Source organism: Diabrotica undecimpunctata, chromosome 5, assembly GCF_040954645.1.
Source record: "Diabrotica undecimpunctata isolate CICGRU chromosome 5, icDiaUnde3, whole genome shotgun sequence".
NCBI lineage: Eukaryota > Metazoa > Arthropoda > Insecta > Coleoptera > Chrysomelidae > Diabrotica > Diabrotica undecimpunctata.
Window position 1 is genome coordinate 157,162,313 of NC_092807.1, and position 22,958 is coordinate 157,185,270.

The window sequence follows — 22,958 nt, forward strand, 5'->3', positions numbered from 1 at the left end:
ACTCTAATAAAGAGCAAACAAATTTGTTAAACCTTACGGCTAACATCTAGGAATATAGATGTACAAAACTCATTCACTCTAAATTATCCATATAATGATTAAAGTATTAAATGGATAATTTATAACGTTGGTTTGAGTGTTTAGTAGTTTATTCTTAAATCCAAATTCATGTAGAGGTATTCCTTTGTTGTATAAACTTTACAAACAATTTGTGTATTATGTTCTCCAAGTGTTTTTTGTACGCATAAATCCCTTTCTAGATTGCTTATCATTACTTTTAGAAGTTATTTATTTGGTGAATACAAATGAACGCCTTTGTAGAATTTATTTGAAGTAAACATATATAATTATTGTATTATAGCTAACATTGTGCACGTGTTCTAAAATTCATATTCATAAGCTATTCGTCTTTTTACCTATACATTTGCAACAACAGTATGCTTGAAATTTGTTAAATAGTTATAACATAATCAGTAAACAGTATATATTTGTATGTTAACTATTTATTCATAAGGTTTTAGTGATGTCACGGGCGTTATTTTATACCGAATATAGACACTTTAATTTCTTAGGCTTTTATATGGTATGCTCAGTAACTTATCTTAGCACTTAATCAATAACAAAACTGCTGAGTTGGTAGAAACTTTAAACTATCAGTTTCTTAAATAAGTGGCGAAATTTCACCAATAGGTATTTTGAACCACGCAATCTTTCAGACACAAGCTAAATTGCACATTACTTGTGCTATCAATGACAAAATAGTCACAACATTTATCAAAGTAGAATATATTAAAATAGATTAGTATTTTAGTGAACTATGTTGGCCAGATTTAAGTGGTTATTCATATAATGATCCTTGGAATTAATATAAAGAAATTATATAAAAAGAAATATATATACATATATTATACAATCTCCATCTCATTCTATCGTTCCATAGATCGTCCTCCAGTTCTCTTTCTCTGACCTCTTTATCAACTCCTTCTCTCCAACTTCTTCTAGGCCTTCCTGGTCTTCGCCTGCCTCTTGGTTGCCATTCAAGAATTTGTCTTGGTATTCTATTCCCCAGCATTCTCCTTACATGTCCGTACCATCTGAGTTGTGTCGTTTTCATGTCATCAACAATATTATGTGTAACCCGCATGATTTCTCGGACTCTCTCGTTTGTTATTCTGTCGCGTCTGGGGATTCCCGCCGAGCGACGCCAGAAGTCCATTTCTGTTGCTCTAAGCATTTTCTCTGTTCTGTCTTTTAGGGGCCACACTTCGCATCCATATGTTGTGATACTTTTTATTATGGTGTTGTATATTTTTCTTTTATTTTCTTTAGAGATGTTTTTATCCCACAGTACGCTGTTCAGTAAGGCTATGCCTTTCCTTCCCTGTGTATTTCGTTCCTTAATTTCTGCATCTAATTTTCCATCCTGAGTAATCTTTACTCCTAGGTATTTGTAGTCATCACATAGTTTGATCTCTTGATTTTTTTGATTGAAGGTTATGTTGATCTCCTCCGATAACCATGTAGTTTTTTCCATATTCACTTTCAAGCCCTACTCTGCAAACTCTTCTTATAGTTTTCGCATCATGTAACTAAGGTCTTCAGAGTCCTGTGCGATGATGACCTGGTCATCCGCAAAGCACAGAGTGTACAAAGTTAAGTCTATTAGCGGTATGCCCATATTCGTACATTTTTTCTGCTTCGAGGTATATTTTGAATAATGTTGGGGATATACAGCATCCTTGTCTTAGTCCTTTAGTCACTTTGAATCCCGGTGTTATCAGATTTCCTGTTTTAATTCTTGTTGTTTCTTGGTAGTACAGCGTTTTTACTGCTTCATAGGAATAACACCAGAAGAAATAAAATAAAAAATAATACGTATTTACTAACGGTTTTGCTACAACATGAGCAATAAACTCTATCCATATCCATAGATAGCTATTTGTCAGGTTTTATCCAAGTTGAAACATTGCTTATTTTCAGCATTTTCAAAGCTCAATAATTATTTACAATTAGAAATACACGTTGTTTACGCCTCCAATTTTACAACAAGTGAAACCAAGTGAAACTGACCGTCAAAATAAAAATTTTTACCTAGAGACATAAACTGGCAAACACAAACCCTTAATTGCAGGACAAAACGAGAAAAAACTATAAGCTGCTGTCATTTATTACTTACTATACCAAGAATTTGAATACCAAGTGATTATAAAACAAAATTAAATATTGGCTTTTCATGCTATCTGTAATCTTGAATATAAAAATATATAGTTAACACCAAATTTACAAATTATATGCATTTTATGCTCACTTTTATAAAAATATGCAAAATTTAACATTTTTGCATTTTATTTTTTATGCATTATATGCAAGATATGCAATTGGCATATTTGCCTAAGTCTATGCATCACATTATCTAGCTACGGAAAGCTCGAAACTGAAGTGGGAGATTAAGTGAATAGAGCAAACCGAGCTGCAGGCTGCCTAAATGAAACAATATGGAGAAATAAAAATAACGAAAAAAAACGAAAGGCAGAAATTACACAAAACAGTCATTAGACGAGTAATGAAATACGCGGCAGAAACAAGACCTGACATAAAAAGGACAAAAAGGATGTTAGAAACAGAAGAGATGCAGATATACGACGTAGATGCAATGTGGGGAACATTAAAAACTGGGTTAGAAATAGAAGAGTAGAATGGAACGATCATATAAGCCGAATGACAACAAAAAGAGTAGCAAAGACGGCAAGAGACGGTTGCCCAATAGGAAGACGATCAGTAGGAAGAGCAGGAAAACGATGGAATGACAACTTACTGGAGGCAAATTTTTTTGTACGACGACGTACAGATTTTTAATAAATAGATTTTTTCAGTTTTCTCCTTATACAAAGAGAGGTTTTAGGGTGAAGTCGGGGGTGAAAGTGGAGTATTATACTTTGTCGGAACTATTTTGCACTTTATCACTAGTGTGACCCTATTTCTGATTTCGAGATACTCATCATACGATTCTAGTGTCACCTCGGGGGAACAAATACGGGTCTATACACCTTCTGATATCCCCGGTTGCTCTGTAGAGGGCTTCGAATATACTGTCGAGAGCTCCTCTACTTAAGTCCATTTACTGGTTATGGACTTAATATAATAATATGGTAAATATTTATATCTTCGGTGTTTTGCCTTGAAAAAGGCAAGATATTTCTTATACAACATTTTCCCCGATTTTCCTCGTCGAAAATGGTCCATTAGGTTGTGGTCTTCCGATGGCTTGTCTTGAGAAAGACAAGATATTTTCTTACATGACAAAGGATTGTCGAAATAAAAACACCAAGTTAAAGTTGAAAATAACTCTCAGCCACAGAGTATGGAAAATAGAACAGGAGCAGAGCCCCGAGAGCACTAAGCTCTCGGAGAGGCCGTGAGGGACTGACCTGGATGACCTGAAAATCGCCAATATTTATATGCGCTGTTCGAGCGATAAATAGGGATTTCCAGGTCAAGAGCCAATGGGAAAATTGGAGGCGGGGCGATGCGCATCGAAATGCGCACTAGTTAACAGACTAGCATTCGATGACACTAGTGTTCTTGTTCTACTGCAAGGTTAAATTGCTTTTTTCTAATTTAGTATAATTTGTATTTGAGCAAAACCATGTAATTTTACATTGCTTCCTTTTTATTTTTTCTTGTATTATTAAAAAATTTTAGTAGATTGGGCAGTTTTTTTAGTTTGTAATGCTAATACTTGGTAACCCAATTGTTAGATAGGGTATATTGTATGCTGTTATGACTACGATCGCTTTTTGTGGTCACAACATGTGACATGTTGATATTTATAAGAGAATTCAAGTGTTTTCCATTCTAGGTTCAAAGAAAGGAAGTGTAAAGATAAAACATAAACTAATTTATGAAAAATTATATATTACAAAATAAATTACAATTGTTATCTAAAATTTTGTATCGATTTCCTCTTTAAAAGTACTTGTATTTCATTAAAACTTTTTCCCGTTGTTTCGGGTAAAACTACAAATAATGTGAGAAATCCTATCAGGGAAAATCCGCTATATATGAACATACAACCAAAAATTCCAAGCTGTGTCATCAACAGTGGAAATCCAAAATTAACGGAGAAGGCTATAGTTGTATCTATTGCGGTAGCAATGGCTACACCCATTGCCCTAGTTTCACTCCCAAATAACTCACCCATATAAGATGGAATAATAGGTCCCAAGCCTAGCGCGTATGAACTCATGAACGTTAAAGCACATACAACTGGCAGCCAATTAAAATGGTCAACTGAAGAATAGCTTTTTAAATAAAAGTATACTCCTAAAGTAAATGTAGATAAAGAACATCCAAGTACAGATGCAAGAATAAGTCGCCTTCTCCCTATTTTGTTGACTGAAGAAACTACTATTATATTGACAATGATCTGCATAAAACCCATTAAAATACTGACTGTGTTACCGGAAAGCGAAGCACCGGCTTCAGTAAATATGGTACCGGCGTAGGCTAAAATGTTAGATACACCAGTAGTTTGCTGAAAGAAGCATAGTGATGAAGCAATAAGTAATGCTTTTCTCGATGATCGAGTACTAAAAATATCACAGTAGTTATTTCTTTGGTGATTAACTTCTATACTTAAATCTTTCATCCTGTTAAACTCAGACTGAATTTCGTCCATGTTTTTATGTTTTCTTAAATCTATTAAAACTTTTAGTGCTTCTTCATTCTTATTTTTATATAATAAGTACATTGGAGATTCAACGGTATAAAATGATAATAAAAGATAAATAAGAGCCGGAGTGGCACACAGTAACGTATATACTCGTATACTTGTAAACGTTCCAAAAATAAAAGCCAACAATGTGCCAAGTGGCAGACATAGACCATCTATGCAACCCATCCACGCTCGACTTTTATCATCTGCAACCTCACTATTATAAATTGTCGAGTTAATAAATACACCGGCGAGATTAATTCCATTTAGCAAGAAAAATATATAGTAAAGATATATATTTTTAGCCACTGCAACTGCACTTAAAAAAATAACAAACAAAAGTGAATTTAATATTAAACATTTTCTACGTCCTAAGAAATTAGACACTTTGGCCATTACCGATAATAGAAATATCATTGTAAATTCTGAAGCTGAAACCACTATAGAAGTTTGAAATGGAGTGATGGGTTCTCCTAACGGGTTGATTTCGGTGTCATTTGATCTTAGTTTCGGAATTGCCGGTGATCCCCAAACAAAACAGCTTCCAAGAGTTATCAAAGGTAAGTCAGCTGAAACAAAATCATTAATCAGAAATTATGTTGCATTATTCGTATCATTAAAATTTAAAATAATCATTCTCTCGTTGACTTCATAAGTTTTCCTCCAGGTTTCTTCTGAATTTTCAAAAAAAATTTTCTACAACTTTCGAAGTCCTCCCATGAACTTACAAATCAGCAATTATTCGTATGAAGAGCTTTTTTACAAAACTGTATAAATCCATTCGGAGGAATCGTTTTCGGAGGAGATTATTGGTGAATACCAATGTGGCTTCAGACCAAAGAGGTATACTTTAGACCAAATACATATGTTAAGAGGTATACATGAAAAATGTGTTGAATATAACATACCTATTTACAACTTGTATATCGATTTTAAACAGGCATTTGATGGAGTAGATCGACAAAAGATGTTAAAGCAACTATCTATGTTAGGGATACCCAATAAGTTGGTTAAACTTATACGAATGACTCTGGAGGGTTCCAAAGCTATGGTGAGAATAGATGGAGATATGACGCAGGCCTTTGATATTGAAAATGGAGTTAGACAAGGGGATGCCTTATCAACAACACTTTTTAATCTAACTTTAGAAGCTGTTGTTAGAAAACTGGATATAAACGGCTGTATTAATACAAGATCTATGCAAATATGCGCATATGCGGATGATGTTGCCATAATAAGCCGCAACAAAAGGGTATTAAGCGAAAAAGTTATAGAACTGAAACGAGAAGCTGCTACGTTTGGTCTATATATAAATGAAAGCAAAACAAAATATATGGAGTGCACAAAATCGAATGAACATGAGAATCTGAAGGTAGACAACCATACCTACAAATATGCCTCCACTTTTCCCTACCTAGGCTCAATAATAAATAACAACATCAGTCAAGAAATACAAGCACGGATTCTTAGCGGTAATAAGTGCTTTTATGCATACAAAGACTTAATGAAAAGTAAGTTACTGAATCGTGAGTCTAAGCTGAGAATCTACAAAACAGTAATTAGACCAGTGGTCACATATGGATGTGAAACGTAGACCCTCTCAACCACTGATGAAAATCAACTGAGAATATTTGAGCGCAAAATACTAAGGAAGATATTTGGACCAACCCAATGCAGCGATAGTTCGTGGAGAATTAAAATGAACCACGAGCTGGATGAACTAATGCAGAGCGCAGATATTGTCAGATTTGTAAAGTCACAAAGGCTAAACTGGCTTGGTCACCTAGAAAGAATGCCAGATAATTGAGCTGTAAAAGTAGTCCAGAGATGGAAGCCCCAAGGAAACAGAACAAGAGGAAGGCCCCGTAAAAGATGGATAGACGACGTAGAGAGGGATCTTAAAACCATGAACATCAGGCAGTGGCGAAGGAAAGTATCCGACAGGGCGGAATAGAAGAACATTGTTAAGCAGGCCAAGACTCATAAATGGTTGTAGCGCCATTAGAAGAAAAAGAAGAAGAAGTATAAATCCATTTCTGGCTAGAATACATTTTTTATTTATTTTCGAGAGTTTGGTCTGCCTTAGATCTTATGTATAAGTCTCATGTGTTAAAAGTTAATATTTCCCACTTAAAATGAGCCTAACAATCACGTTTCTTCCACAAAACTTAATTAATCCACTGAAAAACCTTTACCCCACGTTCAATCTTGTTTTACACAAAACTTAACATCTCCTTCTTTAGCTAAACAATAAAATTAGTTGTTGTTTTACAAAACTGCATAAATCCTCCAGCCTCCAGAACTATCCCTCTACTATTTTTGTTTGGTTTTAAAAGCATCCTCTAGAATTAGATGTTTATTCGTGAAACAAAATATAATATTCGTTAGTTCTAAAAATTATGGAAGAGGAAAAAGTAAGAGAGTTTGCCTGTCAGCAGAGTTAAGTGTAATTGCATTGCATTGCATTGCAATGGATACATTTTGCTGTGTGCCTATTGACTCAAAGATACCAACATTTTATACGTGGAATAAAACGCAGGGAAGCAGAGGAGCAAATGAAATCAGATCTGCACTCATCAATCACTTAAGACGCCAAGATCTTTCGTCTTTTTCTGTAGTATCGTTGTTTTGTGATGGTTGCGCTGGCCAAAATAAAAATGCTCATATTGTTCATGTTTTGTGCCATTGGCTTAAAAATGAGGCTTCAGAGAATGTACAGAAAATTCATGTAACCTTTTCGACTCTTGGCCAGAGTTTTCTTTTAGCTGATCGAGCTTTTGGTCATGTGGAGAAGCGCTTAAAAAAAACTGATACCATCATCTTGAACGAAGAGTATGCTTCTATTTACGAGGAGTTTGGCTCTGTACAAAAACTGGGACAAGACTGGGAGATGTACGATATCAAAAGCGTTGAAATGATTTATCAAAAAATAAAAGGAATCAATCAATAAAATATAAAATCAAAATTCAAAGGGAATATCCAAAGCAAGAGGCAAAAACTTTGGATTACCAAAGAGATAAAGCTCAGAGAAACACTAACTAATGTTAACAGCTATTTATCCCTAGAATCTCTGAACAGAAAAGAGAAGATAGCAATAAGAAGATTGAGGATAGGATACACAGGTATGACACACGGTCATCTTATGTCCTCTACAGCCAACAGTTATGCTCTAACTGCAAGGATGTTCCTATCGCCTTCAAGCACATTCTTGCAGATTGTCTACACTACCAGGTCACTCGCATTGCCAAAAATATAACCCACCGTTTAAAAGAACTACTGAACTATTCAAGTCGACTCAAGAGCCTAATAGACTTCTTAAAGACTACACAATTATTTAACAAAATATAACTTACATAATATTTTCATTCTTCTTCTGCTTCATTGGCAATCAACATGGCTATTCTGATTTTGTTTACGGCAGATCTAAATAGTTCAGCAGATGACAATTCAAACCATTGCCGCAAGTTTTGGAGCCACGAGTGTCTTCTCCTCCCTGGACCCCTTCTGCTGTCTATTTTCCCTTGAACGATTAGCTGTAGTACTCTATATTTAATATGTCTCATAACGTGACCCAAGTATTCCAACTTTCTTTTCTTTATACTTATTCCTACCTCTCTCTCTTTACCTATCCGGCGTAGTACCTCTTCTTTGGTCACGTGCTCAGTCCAGGATATACGTAATATACGTCGGTAAGCCCACATTTCGAAGGCCTCTACTTTTTTCATCAATGTTGCGGTCATTGTCCACGCCTCCATTCCATATAACAAAACCCTTAATACATAACATTTCAGAAGTCGAATTTTGAGAGGTAGGGTGAGGCTTTTAGAGGTCAAAATTTGCTTCATGCTAGTGAACGATGCTCTTGCCTTTTCTACTCGTATATATACGTATTTCCTTCGCTTGATCCCAATTTGAGTTAACTGTTGTTCATAAGTAGATGTACGAATCCACGTGTTCAATTCTTTCATTGTCCAATATCAGTTGCTGTGGTGGTTGTTGGGTTTTGCTTACTAACATCCATTTGGTTTTTGTGATATTTAGTCTGAGTCCGTATTGTGCACTTGTTTTTTGTATCTTACTCATTAGGCAACTCAGTTCCTCCATGCTACTTGCTAGAATCACAGTGTCGTCAGCATACCTTATGTTATTAATTATTTCTTTATTTATCTTTATGCCTTCTGTGCTTTCCTCCAGCGCTGTCTTAAATACTTCTTCTGAGTATATATTAAAGAGAATAGGAGACAAGATACAGCCCTGTCGTACCCCTTTTTTGATCTCAATTTTATTGGTCAATGTAGATCCTACTTTCACTTTAGCTGTTTGACCCCAATAAAGACTCGCTATTGTTCGAATGTCTCTGTAGTCGACTCCGATCTTATGAAGAACTTCAATTATCTTATCGTACTTTACGTTATGGAATGCTATTGCGTTGTCTATAAAGCATATGCACATGTCTTTGTTCATATCTCTGCAGCGCTGGATGAGTACCTGTAGACTAAAAAGTGCTTCTCTTGGCCCAAGAGAATTCCGAAACACAAACTGCGAATCTCCAATGTTATCCTCGCATTTTTTGCTTATTCTGTTGTAAATAACATTGGTGTATGCCTTCGAAATGTGGTTAATTAGACTTATCATCCGATGTTAATCACAAGACTTTGCTTTGTTTCGCACAGCATTTTCAATACTTCCCCGTATACGTTATCCTTGCCTGGTCTTTTGTTATTTTTAAGACCCATTATAGCATTCTCCACTTCTGATTTTAGAATAGAACGGCCAGTATCATCATTGCTCAGTGCCACTAGAACAGTCATCATTAAACATTTGTTCCACATAAGTTTCCCAGATTCTAACTATTTTGTCGGGGTCTAGTTGTAGATTTCCATTATCATCGCACAGCCCTTTCGATAAAATATTGTAGCTTTTCTTTGTTGTGAGTTCCTTTATCTTCTTATGCATATTGTGATAGTCGTATACCTTTTCGCACTGTTCGATTTCTTCGCATCTCTCCGAGAACTATTTCTCTTTGGTTTTTCTTATCTCAGCTCTTATTCGTCTGTGGGTTTCACGGTATTTGGCAGTATCTTTAGTTTTATATATCCGTCTCTCTTCCATCATGTCAAGGATTTCTGCAGACATCCAGTCTTTCTTTTTTCTCTCATCAGGTAGTAAAAACTTAGTGCTTGAAGTCCTAATCTCTTCTTTAATTTCACTCCACTTTTCCAGCAGTTCATTGTTATTTTTAAGGATTTTTAATATTTCGGTATTTAAATTCTCCTGCATCTGTTGTTTAATATTATTGTTAGAAAGCTTCCTAATATCTAGCGTTTCGGGCCTGTTCTTTACATATGGCTTTTTTAACTTTACTTGAAACTTACATACCACCGGATTGTGGCTGATGCTACGTCCAAAGATTTTCATTCTTTACTATTGTATACTCTGTATTATAACTCTGTAGGTACTATTGTAAAGCTTTGCTCAATGAACAAACCGTGGCAATTACCGAAGATGTCGAGACACGTTATTTCGAAAAAAAAAAAATATAAATACAATTAGTATGGTAATATGAAACATGATCCGTATGTGTTGAAAATGGGGTGTGAAGCAAACATATGATGCTTGCTGCTGTAAGGACCACTTAGTCTATTATTCTCAAGGTATTGGAGGTATAACATAGGAATAAAGAAAAAAATATTGAATTATCTGAATGTACATACCTGAAAATGCACAGAAATACATTAGCCATGGTATAACTCCTTTTTTTGAATTTTTTAAACACGCTTGTTTATTTAATAACTGATTCGTACTTATTTTTTCGCTATTTTCAGCCATTTTCGATTTCGCCGTAATAATATACTAACACAATAAACAGTAATACTTACTATAATTATTTATCATCGGTATTTAAAACTATTTCAATAATAGATATACCTTTATCATTTTCATTTTAAAATTTCTAAAATATTTTACTTTAACTTTCCGGTTTAGAAAATATCGTAATTAGATAAGCCATAGAATACGTCATTCTTATATTGAACACACTATTTGTGTCTGAAAGGTCACTCCCACACACAAAATTCAAAATATACTGATAACCAAAAAAAATGCAACACGTAGAAAAACAAATATTGTTTCAAATATTTATTTATGGAAGTATACATTATAATTTTAATAACTTTTGTAAACAAACTTGCAACGTCATTTTCGTCAAAAAATTAATAATGCTTCGCTCCTCCTTGATTTTCTATACACTCAGTTACTCTATGGGTCATTGATTGAAATAAGTGGACTATATTATATTGCGAAATACTCATCCAGATTCTTCTTATGCAACAATGCCTGGAATGACTATCGGGTGGATCGAGAAACTTCACTATCACAGCGGGTCCCAAGCCCGGATAAAAGTGGAGGCTTGATAGGCAAGGTTAGCAACTGACCTATCTTAAAAAATAGTCAGTACTAAAGAATTGATCAAGTCAAGTCAAGTCAAGTCAAATTTATTGATCACATGCGACATTATACAAAGTACATGTATGAGACAAGTCAAAGTTACAGAAATACATCTTAAAAGTATATAAATTAATAAACACGATAAAACATACTTAAAAGTTATTTTTAGAATATAGCTCTAGCTCACAAATATATTGATGTACGCACCTCCGAAAGTTTGGCTGATGTAAATTCATTCGTATATCTATTGGTAATTTGTTAAAGAAACTTATGGCTGCATAATGTGTGCTACTTTCCAACAAAACAGAACGATGTTGTGGAAGCATAAAGTGATTGTCTCTGAATCTTGTTGAATAAACATGGTTAAATTGAAATTTATTAACTTCATAAATTTTGCTATGTAAATACATTATACACGAAAATATATACAGACCAGAAATTGTAAGAATATTGTTTTGTCTAAAGATGCCTCCACAAGAATCTCTAAATTTCATTTTATACATTATCCTAATAGCTCTTTCCTGAAGTACGAATATCTGCTCTAATTCAGAGGTACAACCCCAGACTTCAATGCCATATTTGGCTATTGAGTAAAAATGGGCAAAGTATACTGTTTTTAATACTGATGTATGAAAGAGACGTGAAAGAATTCTCAATGCATATCATGCGCTACTTAATCTGGATTTCTAATTAGAAATGTGGTTTGACCATTTACAATTATTGTCTAGAAGTACCCCCAGCAACTTTGTGTAGTCTGTTTTATCTATTGCTGCTTCTATAGTGGCTTGATGGTTTAATAAATTATTTGACGTGAAAATCATATACTTTGATTTCTCTTTATTCAAAACTTATTTGTTGGATAAGAAATAACTGTTGATGGTGGATAGTGTCTGTGTGGTTTTATTTTGCAAATTTTGATCAGACGTTCCTGTGACTAGAATGTTAGTATCATCCGCATAACTGATGATGTTAATCCCAGTCAGTGAATTAGTTAACAAAGCCATATCATTAATAAATACTATAAAAAGTAGAGGACCCAATACACTACCCTGAGGGATACCATAATGGATATCCAATGTGTTTGATTCGTTTACAAGTTCATTAGATGTTATCTTTACTTTTTGTCTTCTATTCTCTAGGTAGGAAGTAAACCATTTTAAAACTACACCACGAATACCAATACCCTCAAGTTTTATTAGCAACAAATTATGATCCAAAGTGTCAAAAGCCTTGGACAAATCGAGAAATAAACCACATGCCTTTTCTCGTCTGTCCAAAGCATCCAACACTAAGCTGACGAAATTTAAAAGAGCTGTAGTTGTAGACTTAAAAGATATAAAACCATGTTGAAAATTATGCAAGACACTATGTTTTTTTATGAATGCGTTCATTCTAGTATAAACCAGAATTTCAATTATCTTTGAAAACACAGATAAGAGACTTATGGGACGATAGTTGTTAAGGTCATCTTTATCACCACTTTTGAATAAAGGGATTACAATAGATATTTTAAACATACTAGGAAATATTCCTTGTTGAAAACAGGCATTACAAATATCCGTCAGTGGATCTGCGAGAGCATGAATGCATTGCTTTAATAACTTCAAAATAACAGGGGAAATCTGATCAAAACCACAACTGTGTTTGGATTTAAAACTTTCGACTATACTAGTTATTTCCTGTGGGTTAGTTGGATATAAAAACGTAGAACAACTATTACGGTTTTTTGATGCTGATGTAAACCCACCTATTTTAGTAGGATCCAAAGCGGCAAGTAACTTTGGAGCCATTTCAACAAAATGGTGGTTAAATTTGTCTGCTAAATTACTGTTATCTTCACTAGGTACTTTTGAGTTATTTTGTTTCCCGACTGTTAAGTTTACTAAATGCCAAATACATTTCATTTTATTTGATGACTCGTTTAACTGTCTCATGAAGTGACTACTTTTAGCTGCTTTTAATTTAATTGAATATTCTGCCTTTGCCAAATGAAGGACTGGCCTAAGATTACTATTTTGCTGACAGATCGTTTGTAAAAGTTTTAGCTGATCCCTTAAATTGTACAGTTCCTGCGTAAACCAATTCGAACGTGTACATTTTTTAGGTTTACATTTAAGTAGTGGAAAATGGGACCGAAAGTAATTTTGAATAGTATTTAAAAAAGCTAATGATTTATCCTCAGCAGAAATTGTATTAAATACCTCTGACTAATTTGTTGCCTCAAGGGTTTGAACAAAACGATTTATGTTCCTTTCACTATATGAACGGATGAATATATAGGCATCATTGTCTGTGCTAATGCTACATTGGAACAATTGCGCACAATGATCAGAGATGAAACCTTCCACAACCATTGTTTTTTGTGGGTGATTTATGTTTGTAGCAATATAATCAATTTGAGTTTTACTAGTTGCAGTAACTCTTCTATAATCATTCACAGTTACGGTTAGGCCATAAAAATCTCGGTTAAGCCATAAGATCAACAAACCTCGGAAACAAGACGGATCCAAATGATGACGAAAACGGCTAGAAAACGGACAACGAGAAAGGATAGCTAAGGACAATATATTCGTATATTAAATCATGGACAATCAGAAAACAAGAAATAACTATGGAACTGAATACCTATAAAATCGATATTTGAGCAATTTCAGAGTCAAGAAAAAGAGGTAAGTGAACTGTAAAATATACAAATTCCATATTGATATACAGCGTAAAAAGCAAAAGGCGGATATACAAGCTCAGGAGTTGTGATACTCATCCACGTGAAATTTGAAAAAAGTATAGATGATGTACAATACAACAACCACAAAATACTCAAAATGACACTTAAAACAAGTAATAGTAAAATACATTTATTGTCAGTATATGCACCAGATACAAGTAAGACCGAAGAAGAAACTGAAGCTTTCTATAATACCTTTATGTAAGGTGCATGTCATAATTATTGTGCAATAGTTTAAACATTTACATTTCGACAACATTTTTACATTTACAAAATTTCTGGATGTTCAAATCTACTAAAAGTATCTTGAAATGAGTCCATTATTGAACTGAAGGTTTTATGTTTTTAATTACAAAATATAGTCTTTAATTACTAAATATGCCCTTTAACCTTAGTTCAAAATGGCTGTATCAAGTTTACTAAATCTTAGTCTAGGAATATCATGAGACATCATTGGTATATCATTTATAATTGGTTATATATCATTTAAGTCGTGGCAAAAAAAAAAGATACTTCTTGTTTTATTACACTTTTTCTGATTCCTATATGGAATTTATGACGCAATTTTATCATGACAAGCTTAAGTTTTCTTGTAATTTTTTATCTTATCATCAATGTATGTAATTTCAGCTTCAAAATACAGTAAATCTCTTATGCTATAGTACTTTTCACATACTTGAAGAACATTTTTTTCTTTTGGTTACTCATTGTAATGAATGGCCAATGCTAAAATTACGGCCAATGCTGCATAGTAGCTAACTAACTCAGATTGTTTTTCCTGGCTCATATGTAAATGTTTACTTACTTACTGAATGGACCATTTCAAACATTTCTGGGTCATGTATATTTATATTTATACTGGAGATAGATCATCAGATCATCAGCAAAATGTATGTCTTTTTCAGGAACAAAATAAATATTTATTATGTGCTTAAGAAGTTTAAGCCTTAAACATTGGAGACTAACTGATCCAATTCTGGTCATTGGCTTCTTCATAATAAAGATTATAGGTTTGCGATCTAATAATCTTTATAAAATGTAAAGAAAAAATACAAACTAATGTAAAAAAAAATATATCGTATAAAATAAATTACAATTGTCTAAAATTTTGTAGCCATTTCTGCTTTAGAAGTACTTGTATCTCATTAAAACTTTTTCCTGTTGTTTCGGGTAAAACTGCAAATAATGTGAGAAATCCTATAAGGGAAAATCCGCTATATATGAACATACAACCATAAATTCCAAGATATCCAATCAAAAGTGGAAATCCAAAATTTACAAAGAAGGCTACAGCTATAGCTAACGCAGTAGCAGTGGCTACACCCTTTGCCCTTACTTCACTACGAGATAACTCACCCATATAAGATGGAATAATAGGTCCCAAACCTAGCGCGTATGAACTTATGAATGTTAAAGCACATACAATTGGCAGCCAGTTAAAATAGTTAACTGAAGAATAGTTTTTAAATAAAAATATACTCCTAAAGTAAATGTCGATAAAGAACATCCAAGTACAGATGAAAGAATAAGTAGCCTTCTACCTATTTTGTTGACTGAAGACATTACTATTATATTAACAATGATCTGCATAACACCCATTAAAATACTGACTGAATTATGTACCTGAAAGAGAAGTACCGGCTTCAGTAAATATGGTACCTGCGTAGGATAAAATGTTAGATACACCAGTGGTTTGCTGAAAGACGCATATTGATGAAGCAATAAATATTGCTTTTCTCGATGAACGAGTACTAAAAATATCACAGTAGTTATTTTTTTGGTAATTGGGATATTGTTAAGAGGTACAAATTACTTACTGTAATAAAATTAATTTAAGAAACTGTAAGAAAATAATATAATTTTATTAAATATTTATTAAATAATACTAAATTAATCATCTACTATAATATTTTCTTGATTTTTGCTTAAGGAGTAACTGGATTTCATTGAAACCCTTGCCTGTTGTTTCCGGTAAAACTACAAATAATGTGAGAAATCCTACTAGGGTAAATCCGCTATAAATGAACATACAACCATAAATTCCAAGTCGTTCCATCAATAGAGGAAATCCAAAATTAACAGAAAAAGCTAAAGCTGCATCCAATATGGCAGTCATGGCCATACCCGTTGCTCTAGTGTCATTAGGAAATAGCTCACTTATGTAAGATGGTATAATAGGTCCTAACCCTAAAGCATATGAACTGATAAATGTTAAAGCACATACAACTGGCAACCAGTTTAACTGCTCAACTGAAGAATAGCTTTTTAAATAAAAATATGTTCCTAAAGTAAATGTTGATAAACTGCATCCTAGTGAAGATACAAGAATAAGTCTTCTTCTACCTAATATATTTACTGAAGAAACCACCATAAGGTTTACAAATATCTGCATAACGCCCATTAAAACGCTAACTGTGTTAGCTGATGTCGAAGAACCGGCTTCAGTAAATATTGTACCTGCATATGCTAAAATGGTAGATATACCACTCGTTTGTTGAGAGACGAATAGCAATGACGCAATAAATATAGCTTTTCTGGATGAACGAGTACTAAAAATATCGCAGCAGTTACTTCTTTGGTGGTTTACTTCCAAACTTAAATCTTTCAGTCTATTGAATTCCGATTGAATGTCTTCCATTTTTCTATGTCTTCTTAATTTTTCTAAACTTTTTAAAGCTTCCTCATTCTTATGTTTATACAATAAAAACATTGGTGATTCCACGGTAAAAAAGGATAGTATGAGATAAATAAAAGCAGGTGCAGCACAGAGTAAAGTGTAAACTCGTATGCTTGTAAAGGATCCAAAAATAAATCCCAGCAGAGTACCAAGGGGCAGACAAAGACCATCTACGCAACCCATCCAGGCTCGATTCTTGTCATCTGCAACTTCACTATTATAAATAGTCGAGTTAATGTATACACCAGATATATTTATACCATTTAACAAGAAAAATATATAGTAAACATATATATTTCTTGCCATTGCAACTGCACTTAAAAAAATAACAAACAAAAGTGAATGAAGTATTAAACATTTTCTACGTCCTAATAAATTAGAAACTTTAGCCAATATTAATAAGAGGAATATCGAGGTAAATTCTGAAGCTGACACTATTACGGAAGTTTGAAAGGGGGTTATGGGTTCTCCTAATGGGTTAATTTCAGTATCATTTGATCTTAGTTTCGGAATCACTGGTGAGCCCCAAACCAAACAACTTCCAAGAGTTATCAAAGGTAAGTCAGCTAAAAAAAAAATAAATTAGAAAGAATTTCAAAGTATTTGAAATATTAAAATGTACAATGTAAATAAATGGAATTATTATATCTTTTGATAAATATAGTATGTAAGGTACACCGGAGTAAGTGTGACCATGACTTTCAGCAGTTCCTGCTTGAAGTGCATTGACCAAGAGTATGTCTCTAAAACTGACTTCTTTTTGGCAAGACTACTAAAGAAATATTAACTAACTGCTACATAAACATATAAACGAATCACACCTTTCAATTTAATTATGTAACTTTTTTATTTTTGTGGTCCATGGATTACATGTGTGGTGAATGGTATTACATTACTGGTGTGGGATAAATGTTACCTGAAGCTTATATTTACTATCAGAGTGTAAGCAAATTTACCAAGGTAATACTAAATATAAGTAAATATATATATATTTAATTGCATTTTTCGTATTAAGATAAACTCAATGAAGATGAGACATCTAAGAAGAATAGTTGGAAAGACAAAATGGGATAGATTAAGCAACGAAACTATTAAAAGGATGACCAACCAAGTAACAATAATCAATAAAATATTAAAGAGACAAATGAACTGGTATCTGATGAGAATGCAACCAAACATAATTAGAAGAAAATTCCATGCAAAAAAGAACATTGTTAAAAGAAGAAGAGGCAGATCAAGAAAAAAAATGGATACAGCAAGTTATAGAGGCGGGAAAACTTAAACAAAAATCACTCGGGGAATTGAAAAAAATTGCAGTAAATACAAAAGAATGGAAGAAATGAATGACTGGAAATTAAAATAGTTGGCCCAAATCCTACACCCTTATAGGGTAAAAGGAAGGGGAGAAAGAAAGAAAGATAGATTATTGTATATAAATTAAAACCTAATTAAACAGAAAAATAGATGGACTAATTGGAAAAGTGGAAAAGGTGCCAGATTAAGATTGATTAATTCCAAGGAAGTTTGTCAGCATGTCAACCAGAATTTAAAATAAGCTTTAAATTGAGAATTAATGTAAATAAATGGAATTATAGAATAAATTTAAAATTATTAAGATCATAATATGACTTGTATTTCTGTAATAATTTGTAATGTCCCTTGTATTTGCAATCCTGTAATGTTTAACAGTAATTAATCAAGAAATTAAATGTACCCACCTGAAAATGCACAAAAGTACATTAGCCATGGTGTAACTCCGGTTTCTATTGAACTTTGTGAGGATGCTTTTTTATCTATTAACTGATTCATACTTCTTCCTTCTTTATTTTCCATGTTCGTTTTAGGGATTTTAAAATTTCAAACAAATTAACCTGCTATGGCAAGTTTTGTATTATCAATACTTTTAAATTCATAAATAAATTTATTAATTTATAAAACGCATTTAAATAATACATGCATGCTTTTGAATTTATTTAAATTAGACTAATTCATATTACTTCGTTGTTCTTTGTTCTTGTTGTTAATTATAAGTTGCAAATTTTAAATTATACTTATTATACAAATTACTGTAAAATAGAATATTTCATCCAAGGTAAATCAGCGACTTGTAAATTTTTTACTGGACGGTCACAGAATAGCGAAATAAATGCAATGTACATTCAAACGCATTCGTATATTCAAAAAGAACACCTTCGTCAAAAGTCATTGTCCTTTTAACACAAGTTTTCGCAATCCTTGATGGATGCTCGCAGACAAAGAATTTTCATGTTTAAAGTCGAAGATCCTTCATCCCATGACGTTTAATTATCATATGCCCGTTTGTTTTGGTTTTGCTCCATCTGAATCCCAATTGATTATCAGAAAGTGTTCAATAGAATAAAACATAAATAAAACATATAAGTGTTCAATAGAATATTTATAGTGAATAAACTGCAGCTTTTAGAGTTAGGTATTCTGTAACAGAAGTATGCGACAGAGATGTATACTGTCTCCACTGTTATACAAGATTTATTCGGAGCACAGCATGAACGCACCACTAGCTGATATAGACGCGGAAAGCTCGCCATTAAAAAGAAACGGAAAAAGTAAACAATCAATAATTATTTAGAAGTTTGCCAAAAACTACTAACATCACGTAAAAATTCTTTAAAAATTCTTTCTGAGCTCAACTTTGATCCAAAAAATCTGAAAAATATCATGTTTTTGGGCATGAAAATATTTAAATGATAATCACCACTCGAATAAAGGGGAAGAGAAACAAAACTCTTTATTTGTCGCATTTAAATGGGATTAGGTGCTTGAAACACGGTAAAAAGTATAAAAAAAATTAATTTACTCAAATTTTGAGGTTATTCCGGAGCGCAAATGAAAAATCTAACACGAAAAAAAATAAGATAAAAGTTTGCTGAAAATTACGTTTAACGAACAGTGGAAACACTCGATAGAAATTAAGATCGGGATTGAGAAGGCAGGATCAGCTTTTGTCAAAATAATCTAAAAATTTAACTTTAATAGTCTAGATATAAAATTGGAAATAAAAGTTCGTTTACTAATATGCCAGTATAATGAATCAACAAAGGAGAACCAAGTCACACTGCTTGACAAAAAGAAGAACGTTGAAAACCCACAATACAACTTTGAAGACCTTTAAAGGTAGACAACCAAGAGAAAAACCACAAGTGAGATGGGTGGACGACATCAAAAGAATAGCCGGAACAAATTGGAAGAATGTTGCTCAGGATAGAGATCGATGGAAGGATATGTCCAAAAATTGGCAATAGAAGGCTGAGAAAAGACGAATCTTTATATAGCAGACAGTGGGAAGTAGACGAAGAGAAGAGGTAGGCCAAAACTTGGACGGAAGAATGGTGTAGATGATGACGGTGGAAAAACAGATGTAGCTAACTGGCTACATAGGGCTGACTCGCTAAAGAATAGATATGCGAAAGTCAAGACTCTTTTGTAAGGCTATAGCACCAATGATGATGATGATTATCACGTAAGCACACTAATATATCCTCACAGAGATGAGGCAATAGCAATAGCAAAAGAGAAAGTACTAGAATATATACGACACAGAGATTAACACAACGAAATTACCTTTTCCGATTCAATTTTATTCTTTAAAAACTTAAACTCCAACACATCAAATAAAATTAAATTTTTCTATCTTTCTATCAATGTGATATATAAATGACATAATGAACAAAAAATTTCCAAATTCAATTGCCAAAAAAACGCATACAAATTTTTTACGACTCGTGTTTTTTGTTTTTTCTTAACCCGTAACTGCTACCGACAGGGTCAGCGTGACCCATCAATAGTTTTAAACCGCCCTACCCATTTAAGTTTGATAGTGGGGGAGCTGTCTGTCCACCTATTCTCTGGCCAGTTAGTATTTTATAAAAAGGCAAAGTGAGCAGTTTTGTTGATCGTGTCAAATTCGAAATAATTACGTAGTTGGGTCACGGTGACCCGTCTATAGTATTTAAGTAACATAATATTTTTTGGTTATGAAGGTATGTACCTATTTTTATTATTATATATATATATATATATATATGTATATATATATATATATATATATATATATATATATATATATATATATCTATATATATATATATGTATATATATATATAAATATATATATATATATATATATATATATGTATATATATATTTTATTATGTTAACGGCTTGAATAATTTAAATATTTATATCATTTGCTTAATACACATTTTTTGTTTTAGATAAAATGGCTTCTTCAAGTAAGCATTTAACTTTGTCTGAGATGGAAGAAATTCTAAACAGTGAAGAGTTTTGGAAAGATTTGGAAGATGCCGATGAAACTACAGATACTCTCCAAGAAGTAGAAAATAAGGAGCAAGCTGTACACAAATTATTTAACTATTTAGGTGAAAGTGACAGCGATAAAATAGACAATGAAATTTACAGTGAACACGACTCTGATAGTGAATTTGAGGTTGAACTATTGCATGAAAACACCTTAGACAGAGATGATGCCACGAATAACGCTTCAAGTAACAAAACAGCTACTTTGAACATTTCAAAATTAGCTTGGTATGGAAAAGATTCTACAAAATGGGCAAAACAATCTCCAAAAAGGTCCAAAGTAAAATCTCATAACATTATAAGAGTTTTACCAGGACTGAAAGGTTCTACCCGTCAGAATCCACCACTGTATCCTAAAGAAGCTTGGAAATTATTAATAACTGATGACATGTTGGAAATTATTGTTGAACATACCAACACAAGAATTGACTTAGTATCCTCAAATTACGCTACATTCAAACGACGTAAAAACTCTCTCTCAAAATTTGCCCCAACTTTCATTGAAAGAACAGATAAAATTGAGATAGAAGCTTTTATTGGACTTTTATTTATGCAAGGTATATTTAAGTCCAACCATGAAGATTTAAAATCATTATGGGCAACAGATGGTACAGGGAGAGATTTGTTTAGATGTTCGATGTCACTTGCACGATTCTTATTTTTGCTAAGCTGTTTAAGATTCGACAATCATCTTACAAGGTCTGAAAGAGTAAAAACTAATAAATTGGCAGCTATATCCAACCTATTTGAAACTTTTGTAAAAAACTCCCAACAGAACTATGTTCCAGGTCCTCACGTAACAGTAGATGAAATGCTGGTACCATTCAGGGGAAGGTGTGCATTTAGAATGTACATACCTAATAAACCTGCGAAATATGGTATAAAAGTGCAGATCTTAGCCGATTCAAAAACACACTACATGTATAACGCGGAGGTCTATACAGGAAAAATTCTCCAACAGAAACAAAAATCGCTATTTTCACATCCAACTGAGGTTGTTCTTCGAATGATAAAATGTATTGAAAATTCCAACCGTAACGTCACTGGAGATAACTGGTACACATCAATGGAATTAACCAACGAGTTAAGAAAACGAGGAATTACATATGTAGGTACAGTGAAGAAAAATAAAAGAATGATTCCTCCAGAATTTATGGCCGACAGAAAGAGACCTGCTAGTTCTTCAGAGTTCGGATTTACATCAGACAATACTCTGATATCATATGCCCCGAAAAAGGGAAAATCTGTTGTTTTAATATTATCAATGCATCACGACAGTACTGTTGATCAGAGCACTGGGAAACCCGAAATAATTATGTTTTATAACCAAACCAAAGCAGGTGTAGATGCTTTGGACGAAAAATGTGCAACATATTCCACTTCTCGAAGGACCCGTCGATGGCCTATGGCAATTTTTCACTGTATTTTAAATGTGTCTGGTGTAAACAGCCGAATAATATATCAGTTTTCCCGAGGAAAAGAAATATTCCGTTACAATTTTTTAAAAGAACTAGGCATTGCACTGTACACGCCACATATGAAGAAAAGACTTTACAACGTAAATGTACCCCGGAAACTTCGATGTCTCGCAGCGAATATCCTTGGAGTAGATATAGATGACACACCTGCACCATTGCCAATACAGAATATATCTAAAAGGAAGAGATGCGCAATTTGTCCAGGAAAAAAAGACCGGAAAACAAATACATACTGTTTTGTGTGCAAATTACCTGTATGTTTACAATGTGCTCTAAAAATATGCCCAAATTGTAAATAGGAATTTATTTTACATTAAATTAGTTTACCGTTTATGACTTAAAATAAATGTATTAGCTAATGTTTTTTCTTTATTTCAGAATTTTAAAACTGGGTCACAGTGACCCGTCAATAGCAGCTGCGAGATAACTTTTTGTCGGTAGCAGTTACGGGTTAATTTGTATACCAAATCTACGGGTAGTATACCTTGTACTGATGACTAAACTACCCTGATCGTCCTCTGGACGAGAGGGGTGTAGTCCCTGGAGTATAAAATAAATTTT

The 22,958-nt window shown here is 33.2% G+C and overlaps 2 protein-coding genes across 2 annotated transcripts; both read right to left on the minus strand.

Annotated features, from left to right (window-relative positions):
- Positions 1–3,937: 3,937 nt before the first annotated feature.
- On the minus strand, positions 3,938–10,575 carry LOC140442526 (probable metabolite transport protein CsbC). Its single transcript, XM_072533590.1, has 2 exons — positions 10,429–10,575; positions 3,938–5,283 (listed from the first exon to the last, which is right to left on the minus strand). The coding sequence occupies exons 1-2, from the start codon at positions 10,541–10,543 to the stop codon at positions 3,938–3,940; spliced, it is 1,461 nt and encodes a 486-aa protein (XP_072389691.1). The 5' UTR covers positions 10,544–10,575.
- Positions 10,576–15,679: 5,104 nt separating this feature from the next.
- LOC140440856 (probable metabolite transport protein CsbC) lies at positions 15,680–18,447 on the minus strand. Its single transcript, XM_072531216.1, has 2 exons — positions 18,282–18,447; positions 15,680–17,129 (listed from the first exon to the last, which is right to left on the minus strand). Exons 1-2 carry the CDS (start codon positions 18,394–18,396, stop codon positions 15,781–15,783), a joined length of 1,464 nt encoding a protein of 487 aa, XP_072387317.1. The 5' UTR covers positions 18,397–18,447; the 3' UTR covers positions 15,680–15,780.
- Positions 18,448–22,958: the final 4,511 nt, after the last annotated feature.

Excerpts from the sequence above, each read along its gene's own strand:
- LOC140442526 (XM_072533590.1), bottom strand. The coding sequence starts at position 10,543 with ATGGCTGAAAATAGCGAAAAAATAAGTACGAATCAGTTATTAAATAAA. Across the intron at positions 5,284-10,428 it reads GTATTTCTGTGCATTTTCAG|CTGACTTACCTTTGATAACT; the intron begins GTATGTACATTC and ends ATTTTGTTTCAG.
- LOC140440856 (XM_072531216.1), bottom strand. The coding sequence starts at position 18,396 with ATGGAAAATAAAGAAGGAAGAAGTATGAATCAGTTAATAGATAAAAAA. Across the intron at positions 17,130-18,281 it reads GTACTTTTGTGCATTTTCAG|CTGACTTACCTTTGATAACT; the intron begins GTGGGTACATTT and ends TTTTTTTTTTAG.